Genomic DNA, 14,022 nt, shown 5'->3' with positions numbered 1-14,022 from the left:
CTAGTGTATTAAGATAAAAACCTGCATCATTTTCATTGTAATATATGAAAAGGTTCCAGCTTACATTGCATAGTTTTAAGAACAGTCAGAATGTTCAACCTAAATATAACACAATTTTCTGATTTAAGTTACTTCTGTTGTGAAATTATTACAAACTCGAGTGCTCATTCTGTGTGCTTAGTCATCGGTCGCCTAGTGATATAGGTGAGTTAAAAGAATTAGAGATAGTTTAGAGAGGACTACAACACAAAGTACTTCAGAAAATGCAGGTGCGAATGAGCATTTCTACTGTGCAGAGCCTGAACTGCCACAGAATTAAGAAGTGGCAGGACACAGTGAAGAGAAATGTCTTCTGGGTTTGGTCATGAGATACAGACAAGACATTGCTTACTGCTCGCTAAATTTTCAGAACACTTGCATGCTTTAGTATTACCAGAGCTGTATTGCTAAATAATGTGCATTTTCACTGGCTCCTCACGAAATGATTATTTTCTGTTTGGTGACTACACCTGAATGAAGATACTGGTATTCAGGTCACCTCAGATGAATGTGTTTTAATTCAGTGATTTTATCTGCTTTTAAGGAATGCCCTGAATATTGTGAAGGATGATCTGATTGCAAAGGTGGATGAGTTATCAAGTGAGCAGGAGGTGCTGAAAGGGGAGCTGGAGACTGTCAAACAAGCGAAAGCTAAGGTTGAGAACCGAATGAAGGAATTGGAGGAAGAACTGAAACGGTAAGATGGTGCATAAATATCTATTGCATACCCTGTCCGTCGTAGCAGGTAGACCTATTGTGCAAGATATATCTCTGCTTCATTGACAACACTTGAATGAACCAGCTGTTAAGGGAAGTCTTATTACTAAAGTGTGGATTAATAATGCGCACACATGATGATGTGGCTAAAATGCTAATGTTGGTCTTGACGAAAGGTCTCGGCCCGAGACGTCAACAGTGCTTCTCCTTATAGGTGCTGCCTGGCCTGCTGTGTTCCACCAGCATTTTGTGTGTGTTGTTGTTTGAATTTCCAGCATCTGCAGATTTCCTTGAAAATGTTAATGATATTAGCTTCTGCTTAGAAGTTGCTTAGAGGTTGCATAACCTCTGCTATTTTCATACATATCCTGCACTGGTATCTGTCTTACAAGTGGATGCTGAATGGAATTGCTTCTTCCCGCTATTAGCAATCAAAATGGCCAGTCTTCAAAGGTTAAATATAATTGTACTGAAATATTTGTTGTTTTGATTAAGTTAGAATTATTGCTTAAAAGTTATGTTTTAGCGTTTGCTTAGAAGGATAACATCCCAATTCATAGAGTGTGATTTAGAATGGTGCTTCAGTGTAAGTCTGCTAAAGGTGATAAGATGTTAAACTCCAGATGGACTCTCTTTTGTTTACACTGAAACTCGCAATTCTAGTATTTGGCTAAGGACTTAGGAAGGCTTTCTGGTGGCAGCAACATATTACCTGCTGGATGGGAGCTCCCTGTGTTGGGTGATTGGCCATATTGTTATTATAGAGGCAGCAGGCATGTTGTTCTTCAGCTGGAACACATATGCCTGAGGCGCTCTCTGTCAATTTTCTAGTTAAAATTGCAATCAGATTCCTAGAACCACAATTTATATATAAAATGTAAATTGAAAACAGTAATGGGCAGTAGTTAGGACAGATCAGAATGGTGTTCACTACATTGTTGTAATTAATAAGTCAGTAAGACCACAGAACCTATTGTGAGCTGGTCAACTCCCCACTAACATCAGGTGCAATAAGTTAAAATCACCTCACCCCTTCACATCCCTGTTATTCAGTAGTAATTCCAACCTCACTCCTTCTGAACGCTCTGCTCTCCGCTCCCTCCGCACCAATCCCAACCTCACTATAAAACCTGCTGATAAGGGGGGAGCTGTTGTTGTCTGGCGTACTGACCTCTACCTGGCCGAGGCACAGCGACAACTCTCTGATATCTCCTCTTATTTACCCCTTGATCATGACCCCACTAAGGAGCACCAGGCCATTGTCTTCTATACCATCACCAACCTTATCAGCTCTGGGGATCTCCCATCCACTGACACCAACCTCATAGTTCCCACACCCCGCACTTCCCATTTCTATCTCCTTCCCAAGATCCACAAACCTGCCTGTCCAGGTAGACCTATTGTCTCAGCTTGCTCCTGCCCCACTGAACTCATTTCTGCATACCTTGACACTGTCTTATCCCCCCTTGTTCAGTCTCTTTCCACCTATGTTCGTGACACTTCTCATGGTTTGAATTTTTTTAATGATTTTAAGTTCCCTGCCCCCCACCGTCTTATTTTCACCATGGATGTCCAGTCCCTATATACCTCTATTCCCCACCAAGATGGTCTCAAAGCCCTTCGCATTTTTTTGGATTCCAGACCTAACCAATTCCCCTGTACCACCACTCTCCTCTGTCTAGCGGAATTAGTTCTTACTCTCAATAATTTCTCCTTTGGCTCTTCCCACTTCCTCCAAACCAAGGGTGTAGCCATGGGCACCTGTATGGGTCCCAGTAATGCCTGCCTTTTTGTTGGCTTTGTGGAACAGTCCATGTTTCAAGTCTATACCGGTATCCATCCCCCTCTTTTCCTTCGCTACATGGACGACTGCATTGGCGCTGCCTCTTGCATGCAGGCTGAGCTCGTCTACCTCATCAACTTTGCCTCCAACTTTCACCCTGCCCTCAAATTTACCTGGTCCATTTCCGATACCTCCTCCCCTTTCTTGATCTTTCTGTCTCCACCTCTGGAGACAAACCTGTCTACTGATATCTACTATAAACCTACAGACTCTCACAGCTACCTGGACTATTCCTCTTCCCACCCTGTCTCTTGCAAAAGGGCTATCTCCTTCTCACAATTCCTCCATCTCCGCTGCATCTGCTCTCAGGATGAGGCTTTTCATTCCAGGACAAAGGAGATATCTTCCTTTTTTAAACAAAGGGGCTTCCCTTCTTCCACCATCAACTCTGCTCTCAAACGCATCTCTCCCATTTCCCGCACATCTGCCCTCACCCCATCCTCCCGCCACCCCACTCGGAATAAGGTTCCCCTTGTCCTTACCTACCACCCCACCAGCCCCCGGCTCCAAAGTATAATTCTCCGTAACTTCCGCCACCTCCAACGGGATCCCACTACCAAACCCATTTTTCCCTCCTCTTACCTTTCTGCTTTTCGTAGGGATCACTCCCTACGCGACTCCCTTGTCCACTCGTCCCTCCCATCCCTTCCCACCGATCTCCCTCCTGGCACTCATCCTTGTAAACGGAACAAGTGCTACACCTGCCCTTACACTTCCTCCCTCACCACTCATTCAGGGCCCCAGACAGTCCTTCCATGTGAGACAACACCTGTGAGTCAGCTGGTGTGAAGTACTGCGTCCGGTGCTCCCGGTGTGGCCTTTTATATATTGGTGAGACCCAACGCAGACTGGGAGACCGTTTCGCTGAACACCTACGCTCGGTCCGCCAGAAAAAGCTGGATCTCCCAGTGGCCACACATTTTAATTCCACGTCCCATTCCCATTCTGATATGTCTGTCCATGGTCTCCTCTACTGTCAAAATGAATCCAAACTCAGGTTGGAGGAACAACACCTTATATACCGGCTGGGTATCCTCCAACCTGATGGCATGAACATTGACTTCTCTAACTTTCGTTAATGCCCCTGCTCCCCTTCTTACCCCATCCCTGACATATTTAGTTGTTTGCCTGTTCTCCATCTCCCTCTGGTGCTCCCCCCCTTTCTTTCTCCTGAGGCCTCCCGTCCAATGAGCTTCATCCCACCCCCTCCGGCCTTCTCCTATCATTTCGCATTTCCCCTTCCCCCCACTACTAACAAATCTCTTACTATCTTTCATTTCGGTTAGTCCTGACGAAGGGTCTCGGCCCGAAACGTCGACAGCGCTTCTCCCTATAGATGCTGCCTGGCCTGCTATGTTCCACCAGCATTTTGTGTGTATTGTTGTTCAATAGTTAAACTATTTTTGTTTCCAGCAATTCCTCTGTTGCCGTTTTTCAAAGTTGCTCAGAGGACAAATGTTAAATCTTTATTTTTCAGATACAATTTGTATTGATGTTTAGGGTCTATAAGGAAGATTTTTAGCATTAACAAAGAGGTCACACCATGGCCTTGTCAGTCCCATGATTATTTATCCTGTATGACAACAGTGTTAATTACAATTAAGTTAATTGAACCATCTTGTAACTCAGTGGAGGAAAAGAACAGAAAAGTACACAATACAGTTCAAGCCTTTCAGCCCACAATATCTACACAGATTACTGCTGAATTAATCTAATTCTCCACTGCCTGCAAGTGACCATATCACCTTCCTCCAGCCCCATCCTGCATATTCATGAGTCTATCTCACAGCTGCTAATGTACCTACTGCCGCAACCCCTCCTCCCTCAGCCCTACTGGTAGCCTACAGTTCTCTGTGTAAAACTAATCAACTTGCTCTGCATCTCTCCTTTAAGCTTTGCCCCTCTCACCTGAAATGCATGTCCTCTAGTATTTGACATTTCCACTATTGTTAGAATCTGACTATCTGTGCCTCTCATAACCGTAAACATTTAAAACCATCTAAATGTGATTCCTGGTCTCAATTCAAAACAAACTTGAAATCTGAAGCCACAAATAGAATTAAAATGTGTCACTACTATTAGAAGCACACACAAAAGCAAATACTCTTAGTGGTCACTACATTATGTACTGTACATCGTGTACCTAATAAAGTGACCACGGTTTGCGGTCTTCTGCTGCTGTATCCCATCCGCTTCAAGGTTTCATGTATTGTGCATTCAGAGATGCTCTTCTGTACACCACTGTTGTAATGCATGGTTATTTGAATTACTGTCGCCTTCCTGTCAGCTTGAACCAGCTTGGACTTTCTCCCCTGACCTCTCTCATGAACAAGGAGTTTTCACCCACATAACTGCTGCTGACTGGGTGCTTTTTATTTTTGTTTTTCACACTATTCTCTGTAAACTCTAGAGACTATTTTGAGTGAAAATCCCAAGAGATCAGTTGTTTCTGAGATATCCAAGCCACCCCATCCGGCACCAGCAAACACTCAACAGTCAAATTCATGTAGGTCGCATGTCTTCCGAATTCTGATGTTTGGTCTGAACAACAACTGAACCTCTTGACCATGTTTGCATGCCTTTATGCATTGAGTTGCTGTCACATGATTGGCTGATTAGATATTTGCATTACTGTGCAGGTGTACCTAGTAAAGCGGCCACTGAGAGTATTTTTAAAATATATTTATTTTGCTTTACTTTATCATAGATTTAAAACTTCACCCTAATTCTGATGCACACTGTTTTAGGCTGGATGAATGTGTAGCGGATTAAAAAATATTATTAATAAAATGCATGCATTTTGTAACATTTCTGGACTGACGAGCCAGGATTGTATCATACTATTGTTTTGCTCCCTCACAACTATTAATGTACTTTTTATATTGTAGGGTGAAGTCCGAAGCTATTGTTGCTATGAACAACGAGGGCAAAGAAGAGCTGGAGGACGTAAGTGTAAGTCATCGTTATTTGTCAAATTGTCTGCATTTGTTCGGTTAATGAGCATGATTTTATGTCTCCATTTGCAAAAAGAACCTTAAATTCTAAAACGTTTCCTCGGTTTCAGGGAAGACTTCCATTCTAGTTCTATAGATACCGGGGTGGCTGATGAGGGCAATATAGAATCCCAGGACTATGTTACAAGCAGAGCAGAAGTCCTTGATGAGGTGGGAGCTTAGAGAGGAGTGCACCTTCTGTTTTGGTGCTGGTCTTGGATAAGGTACTGATGCCATCTGGAATGCTGCTTCTCCATTGAGCTGAAATGAACTGCGGAGTTCCAGAATCTTTGAGGAGGTTATACTGTACTTGAGAACATCCTTGAATCTAGTTGAGGATTTGATAATCTCTTGCTGTGTGGAATTTGGAATAGACTGGTCTTTTACAGTCGCCTAATGTTTGCCCTGCTCATCAGAGGCAACAGTGTTTTAAGAAGGGCCTCACTGCTAGTTCCCTCCTGGCTGGTTTGCTTATCCTGTCTCAGTGGGTTTCAAGGGGTTTGCAGTGATGCTGTCTCTCATTATTCCATTGCTTTGGAGGTGCTTGGTGCAGGTAGTCTGTGTTTTCTTCCCAAAATGCACCACCTTTTTGGGAATATTAAATTTCATTTGCTGATGACAGTTTTCCTCATGAGCCATAACACTGCCAGCTCTCGTGTCGTCCACAAACTTACTAATTTTACCTCCTATATTTGCATCCAATCATTGATATGACATAAACAACACCATTCCCTGGGGTACACCACCGATCAGACATCCAGTCAGAAAGGTGGCCTTCCATCATTTCCTTCTGCCTCCGATCACCAATCACCAGTTTTGATAAGATTAGTCAGCTTGCTTTGGATCCCAAGTACCAGCATTCTGGATCATGAAGGACCTTGTCAAATGCCTTAATAAAGTTCATATCAATGATGCCTATTGTCCTGCCTTCATCATTCTTTCTTATTTACCCAAAAAAACTCAATGAAATTAGTGATACAGGATTTTCCTTACACAAAACCATGCTGACTATTTCTGGTGCAGTCCCTGCCTTTCCAAATGTACCCAATTCAAGGATCCTTCATCTCATGTTCTTGCTATTTATTGCTTATTTACTTATTATTATTTCCTTTTGTATTTGCACAGTTTGTTGTCTTTTGCACATTGGTTGAACTCCCTATTTGGTCTGGTCTTTCATTGATTCTATTCAGGATTTCATTCTATTTTGGATGTATTGAGTATGCTTGCAAGAAAATGAATCTTGGGGTAGTATATGGTGACATATATGTACTTTTATAATTTGCTTTGAATTTTTACCTTGGAATTTTCTTTCACAACTTCTCTGCCACTGACTTATGGCTCACCTGGCTGTAGTTACTTGGTTTTTGGTTTGTCCTTTCTGCCCTTCTTAAACAAAGGAGAAACTTTAGCTATCCTTCAGTTTTCTGGCACCTTATCTGTGACCAATAATGATGGAAGTATCTCTGGGGTCCAGCTACCTCCGTCCTTGCTTCCCATGGCGATCTGTGATAGATCTCATCTAGCTCTGGAGATCTATCAATCCTTTTGCTTCCCCTCCTTAATGACCTATGTTATCCATGCACCTCTCTCTGCACTTGCTTTTTTTTATCCTCCACATCTTCAGTAAATGCAGGGGGGAAATATTCATTTAGAGTCTTTCCCATATTGCCTGGTTCGACACACGGATTATCTTTTGGTCCCCAAGGGAAACTACTCTTTCCTTGGCTATTCATTTGCCCCTGATATAGTATATCTCCATAGTCTACCTTGCTCAAATATTTCATGCCCTCTTTGTACTCCAGAGTTCTTTTTTAAGTTCCTTTCTGCACCCTTGATTCCAGTTAGCTTTATCTGCTATATGCTTCCTTATTTTTCCTGAGTCCTGAACTCTTAAACTAACTTTCTTTCAAAAGGTTCCCACTTATCAGTTATTGTTTTTACCGGCAAGGACTTTCTGCTAATCTACTTGCCAGATCCATTCTTGTGCTATTAAATTCAGTCCTTTCCCAATTCAAGATCTTATCTCGAGAAGCAACCTTATCCCTTTCTATGACAATTTTGAGACTTACATAATTATGGTCAATGTTCACAAAATGTTTCTCCATGACACTTCTGCCACCTCCTCAATTAACTTTATAAAGATCCTTATATTTTTTAGTAATTATGACACCTAAATATCTAAAGAATCTGTAACTTTAATAGGAATGTTATCATATATAGAGACCGATTCATTTAAAGGAAGTAATTCACTTTTACTAAAATTTATTTTATATCCTGAAAAATCTCCAAATTTGTCAAATAATTTTAGCAAAGCAGGAATAGGTTCTTCAGGCTTAGATATATATATATATATATATATATATATATATAGATATATATATATATATATATATATATATATCAATAAATCATCAGCGCAACGAGAGATCTTGTTCATGGTCTCATTCACAAAAATCCCATAAATATTTCTGGCTTCACGAAGAGCAATAGCAAGGGGTTCTAATATTAAATTAAATAACAAAGGACTTAATGGACAGCCTTGTCTTGTCCCCTGTGATAGCTGAAAAAAAGGAGACCTACAGTTATTAGTGACAACAATAGCAATAGGAGCTTTACATATCATTTTAGTCCAATTATTAAAATTAATACCAAAACCAAATTTTTCTAAAACATTAAATAAATATTTCCATTCGACTCGATCAAGTGCTTTTTCAGCATCCAAGCATATAACGCATTGCGGAGTTTTAGAAGAGGGCGAATATATAATGTTAAATAGTCTCCGAACATTTGAAAAAGAATAACGACTTTTTATAAAGCCTGTTTGATCTTTAAAAATGATTTCACCCAAAATACTCTCCAACCAATTGGCCATTACCTTTGAGAGAATCTTAGCATCAACATTCAATAATGAAATAGGTCTGTATGAGGCACAATCAGTAAGATCTTTATCCTTTTTGAGAATTAAAGAAATAGAGGCCTCAAAAAATTAGAGGGTAGATCACTTTTCACAGAAGAATCTTTAAACATCTCCAACATATATGGAGAAAGCAATTTTATAAGTTTTTTATAAAATTCTACAGGATAACCATTAGGTCCCGGGGCCTTACTAGATTGCATTGAAAAAATAGTTTTATGAATTTCGGATTCAGTAATTTGGGCATCAAGAGTTTTTTGGTCCTCAGCAGAAATGTTAGGAAAAGCAATCTTTCATAAAAAAGCATTCATTTTAGAAGAATCTACTGGAAATTGAGATTTATAAAGTTCAGTATAAAAATCTTGAAAAATCTTATTAATTTCTTCATATTCCCGTGCCAGGGTACCATCCTTTCTACGATTTTTCAAAATTTGCCGTTTGGCTTCAGCCGATTTTAATTGAGATGTAAGTAGTTTATTAAATTGGCTCTTTAACCTAAGTAGATAACCTTCAATTGGATGAGTTAATAATAGGTTATATTGTGATTGAAGTTCCACCCTTTTTTTAAATAAGTCAATATTAGGGGAAGTTGTATAGATATTATCTAAATCTTTAATTTGTTTTGAAATTTTATCTAATTCTGCTTTAGTCTGTTTTTTAAGTTTAGCTGAATAAGAAATAATCTGACCACATAAAAATACTTTAAATGTATCCCGTATAATTAATTTGGACATACCTCCTATATCATTAAAAAGAAAAAAAATATTTTATCTGGCTTTCAATAAAACTGATAAAGTCAGAATTTTGCAATAAAGTCTGAGACATGCGCCATGGTGGACGGGCAAAAAGGACATCATCAAATTCAAAGGACAAACTCAAAGGCGCATGATCAGATATAGCAATAGTGTCATATTCACAGTTTTTAACATTAGGCAAAAGGCGGGGATCAATTATAATATAATCAATCCTCGAATTTTTTTTATAGACATGCGAAAAGAAAGAATATTCTCTGTTATCAGGGTCCAAATGCTTCCATAATTCCATCAACCCAAAATCGGTCAAAAAGGAGTTAATAACTGACGCAGAATGATTTGGAGGTCGCTGATTAGTTGAACTCTTGTCAATCATAGGATTTAAACAACAGTTAAAATCCCCACCCATTATCAACATATATTCATTTAAATCCGGCAATAAAGCAAATACTTTTTTAAATAATGAAGGATCATCTAAATTAGGACCATACAAATTGAACAAAACAACCTTTCTATTACAAATCACACCTTTAATAATTAAAAATCTACCATTAGAATCTGATTCAATATCCTTGTGAGTAAATATATTAGATTTAATAAAGATAGATACACCTTTGGTTTTACTCTGAGAAGTAGCATGGACTGTAATTCATTCCACCATCCAAAAAACCTGTTTTGATCTCCTGCCCCAATATGCGACTCCTGAGCAAAAATTATATCAGGTTGGAATCGATTAATAATTTAAAAAGTCTTTTTTTCGTTTGATAGGATGATTCCAACCACATATATTCCAACTTTATTACATTAATCCGTTTAACTGCTATACATGTGCAAACACATAGCAATACTGGATTATCAAAAATGGCTGTGATGAAGAATACAACCATAACATGCATGTTCCAGAACCACCCAATGGGGAAAAAACTCTTAACTCTAGACCCACCCATCCTCCCAAAAGTCTGAAAAAAAAGCAAGCGAACTAAGATAGAATACAAAGCCATGGGCTGCTCTGTCGGTCTCCTCTCTCCCTCCTCCCAGCTAGCACACAAAAAAATAAAATGGCCTTGCAAGAAAGACAGTAACGTCTCAACAAAGGAGAGTGTTTACATTCCATCATGTATTAAACAAAAAAAGAACCAAAATAATATAATTTCTTAGAAAAACCAGTGCCATCTTAAGTTTAGCTTTAAATCTCTAAGAAAACTTTAAATTCGGTTATAGGATGCTATAATAAAACAGATATAAAAGAGGTTAATAGTATATTTAACCAAGCTAAATTTACACAAATATTAATTAGTAATATCATAGGTAATTAAACCCTCCCGGCGATATATATTTAAAAACTTATTAGCAGGAAAAAAACTACCAATTCGTAAATTAAGAAACAACAAAAACAAAGATCAAACCAAATATTAGATATAAGGAACAAATCGTTTTATCCTCTCTTCTCAGTCAAGTATCTAATTAGCCATTTAAACAGTCAAACGAACTGTAAATCTTCTTTCCAAAAAAAAAATCCAATAGGATGCAATAATGAGCAGGTTTTCTTATCTTCTTTTATTAATCTCTCAATGAAATATCCAAATAATCTTCATATATCTTCTTTTTGAAATGTGAATAATATACAGATAATCAAACAGCTTTTCAGATAGTTCATTCGGTAGTAGCGTCAGTGACGGTGACAGGTATAGCCTGAACAAAATCCACTGCGGCTCTTGGGTCAAAGATAATGCGTGGAGAAGAATTAGGAGGAAAAACTTTCATTCTTGCCGGGTAACTCAAAGAGGGAAATAGTTTCTTATCATACACTTGTTTCATTACCAAAGCAGATCTTGATCCTTGTTCCATTACTTCTTTCGGATAATCTTCATAAAAACGGAGCTCAGGCTCATTGAATCTGAAAACTCTGTTTTCTTGCTTGTCGCATTATTTGATCTTTAATTTTAAAGTGATGAAAACAAACCAGAATAGATCTTGGTCTGCTTGAATCCTTAAATTTTGAAGTGAACGCTCTGTGTGCTCTTTCAATAGCAGGCAGCTGTGATAAAATAGTCGGAAATAGAGTATGAAAGAGCTTACCAAAGTAAACAGTTAAGTCTCCATTTTTAGCTCCTCCTCGCAATCCAACAATTCGTATATTGTTTCGGCGAGACCTAATTTCCAGGTCTGTATCTTATTTTGATATTTTTCCAAATGGGTTATAGGTTCAGACAATTTTTGCTTAGTTAACTTCAATTCCTCTTCATGTTTAGTAACTTGAGTTTCCACATCTTTAAGTTTTCCCAGAAATAACTTCATTTCATTATTATTCTTTTCCAGTTGATCATTAATTGCCCTATTCTGATCTTGAATTAAATTCAGTGTCCGAACAATATCTTCAGCCCATGATGGCATTTCATCAGATCTTTCCTTCGGCATCTTTCCTTTTCCATTATCTTTGTCAGTAGGTTCATGCAGATTCTTCCCACTTCTCATAGACATAGACATATCACTCCCCTTCAAGAATCAGCAATTAAAAATTTTAAATTCAAAATTTAAACTGGGGGGAGAGAGAGAAAACTAAGCAGCACAAAATTACTGCTACTTCATCGACAGACAGAGGCAGTCCCTCAACCTCCCACTTAAGAATGCTGAGGACTCGATCTGTGATGTCCTGGACCCTGGCACCTGGGAGGCAACATACCATCCGGGAATCTCATTCTCGACCACAGAACCTCCTGTCCATTCCCCTAACTAACAAATCCCCTATCACCACATCGTGGATCTTTTCCACCAACCCCCTTCCCTTCTGAGTAACAGAGGCAGACTCCGTGCCAGAGACCTGACTACTGTGACCTTCCTCTGTTAGGTCAACCCCACCCCGACATCCAAAGTGATATATCTATTTTTACTGTTAATTCTCACTAACTATTGAGAGATCTGTTAATATTCTGTGGTAATGGAAGCAACCATTTGTATCAGAAACAAAATGTTATATAAAACATAGACATGCGTCCTCTATCTAGGCTGTCTTATTTGCAAGTCAAGTTTGTTACGTTTGTCCACCAGCATCTTATAAAGGCCTCTAAGAGGACCACAACCTTGCTGTGGTTTGGAGGCTTGTGTGCCTCAATGACCCAGAGAGCTTTATTGGCTAGAGTAAGGCTCTATGCTTTGGCTCTTGGTAGAGTCACCCATGCCAAACAGGTCAAAGGGTAGTGGTCCACCGGTCCTCCAAGTTCGGGCGTTCAGCTGAAGGCTAACAACTCTGACTGGTAAAACAAAATTGTTATGGAAACAGCAGTGGAGAATCCCTCTACATCTGTGTGTGACAGTATTCCTGAGTCTCCACCTAGGGCTTGCATGACTGAGGACAGTGAAAACCAAGTTACTAACACAGTGAAGGAAGCCCTGAACGCTGCCAGATATTGAGGACCATCATTGCTGCCCTAAACACCAGTGGCATTGCGGCAATAGAGAGACCTTATTAAGGCATCTTATTATTTGCTTCACCCTCAGTAATAAAGTTATTATTTACAATCCAATATTTAATGAAACATTTTACTTAAGAAACTTTCTAAGGAAATAATAAAGAAAATGTAGTTAATTCTACATTTAAGGTCAGTGAGCTTTCTTAGATTGGTCACTGGTAATATTTACTGATGGGAAGTAACTTCTGCATCTCTTTGTATAATAGGATAAACCCTATTACAAATTATTATTTGAATGTAAAGTAACATATGTGTTGAAACTAATAGCAAAAGGTAGGAGATCATCTCTGGAGATTTATTAAGCATTTCACTCAGTATAAAAATAGATGGGGTTGGGTTTGTAGATTAACCTTTGTCAGTAATTCATCAAGAACATCTTGCCCTACTAATGGCAGTTTTAGAATTAGAATTTAGTAAAAAGAAATTGTGAATTAAAATGCTGGTATTGGTGAAAATGTCTTTGGAGCAGGGGAACTATGGGAGGATTCAATTGGTTTACTAATGCATTTGAGGAAAGGTAAGATGTACCCATCCCCAAGTTTGGCCAGCACTTTTCTCAGGTTCCATAGCTTTGTTCTTAACTGCTATCTTTAAATCGCACAGGAAACATTTAAGTTGTAATTTAAAAGTAACTTCAACATCACACTAGAATCTTTATGTGGACTGCAGCAGCTCAAGAAGATGAAAGCTTACTGTCAGTATCTCAGGATAGTTAATGGGGAGTTAGTGTTTATCATGGGCTGATGTTATGACACATCCAATGAAGGGCAAGGTATTGTGGATCTGCAATTTCATGTGCTGCTTCATCAAAGCTAAAGGTATCAGGTGAATTGAAGGATGAACAATTTGATGTTTATTACAGCAGTGGATATTTAAAAGCAAATTGGTGATGTGTTGCAGAGGTCAGGCCTCAATTACATTTTAGTTCTCTGGCTTTGGGTTTAATGTGTGCCTGGTGTTCATCTCATGCTGTTCTTCCTTCTGTAATTTGATTTCTGAAGCTATTTATATGTATCTCAATTAAAATAAGTATATTCTGGGTTAGCCTGAGCAGTGAGCTAATCTCTGTCTTCAATCCTGGCAGCTGAATTGTAATTCTTCTCATTTAAATCATTTGTGTTAGTGTGACCTGTTTTACTGCCTTGCTGCTGCTTGTGGGAGGTGGTAATGCATTTCTCCCATTCATTCTTTGGGGCTTTCTTCTGTTTTGTGGATGTCTGTGAAGAGTAAGAATTTCAGGTTGTATGCTGTATACATTCTCTGATACTAAATGGAACCTTTGAAATGAGTCTCA

The 14,022-nt window shown here is 39.0% G+C and overlaps 1 protein-coding gene across 8 annotated transcripts in view; it reads left to right on the top strand.

Moving 5' to 3' along the window:
- mapk8ip3 (mitogen-activated protein kinase 8 interacting protein 3) overlaps positions 1–14,022 on the top strand; it is a 195,373-nt gene that overhangs the window by 88,122 nt on the left and 93,229 nt on the right. For all 8 annotated transcript variants that reach the window (XM_059979250.1, XM_059979252.1, XM_059979254.1 and 5 more), the window contains 2 exons: positions 584–736; positions 5,488–5,551. In XM_059979250.1, the coding sequence (XP_059835233.1) occupies positions 584–736; positions 5,488–5,551 (217 nt within the window). The remainder of the gene's footprint in view (positions 1–583; positions 737–5,487; positions 5,552–14,022) is intronic.

The sequence above is a fragment of the Hypanus sabinus genome, chromosome 9 (genome assembly GCF_030144855.1).
Source record: "Hypanus sabinus isolate sHypSab1 chromosome 9, sHypSab1.hap1, whole genome shotgun sequence".
NCBI classification, from domain to species: domain Eukaryota; kingdom Metazoa; phylum Chordata; class Chondrichthyes; order Myliobatiformes; family Dasyatidae; genus Hypanus; species Hypanus sabinus.
The sequence above is the reverse complement of the archived record's forward strand: the minus strand, read 5'-3'. Positions and strand labels throughout refer to the sequence as shown.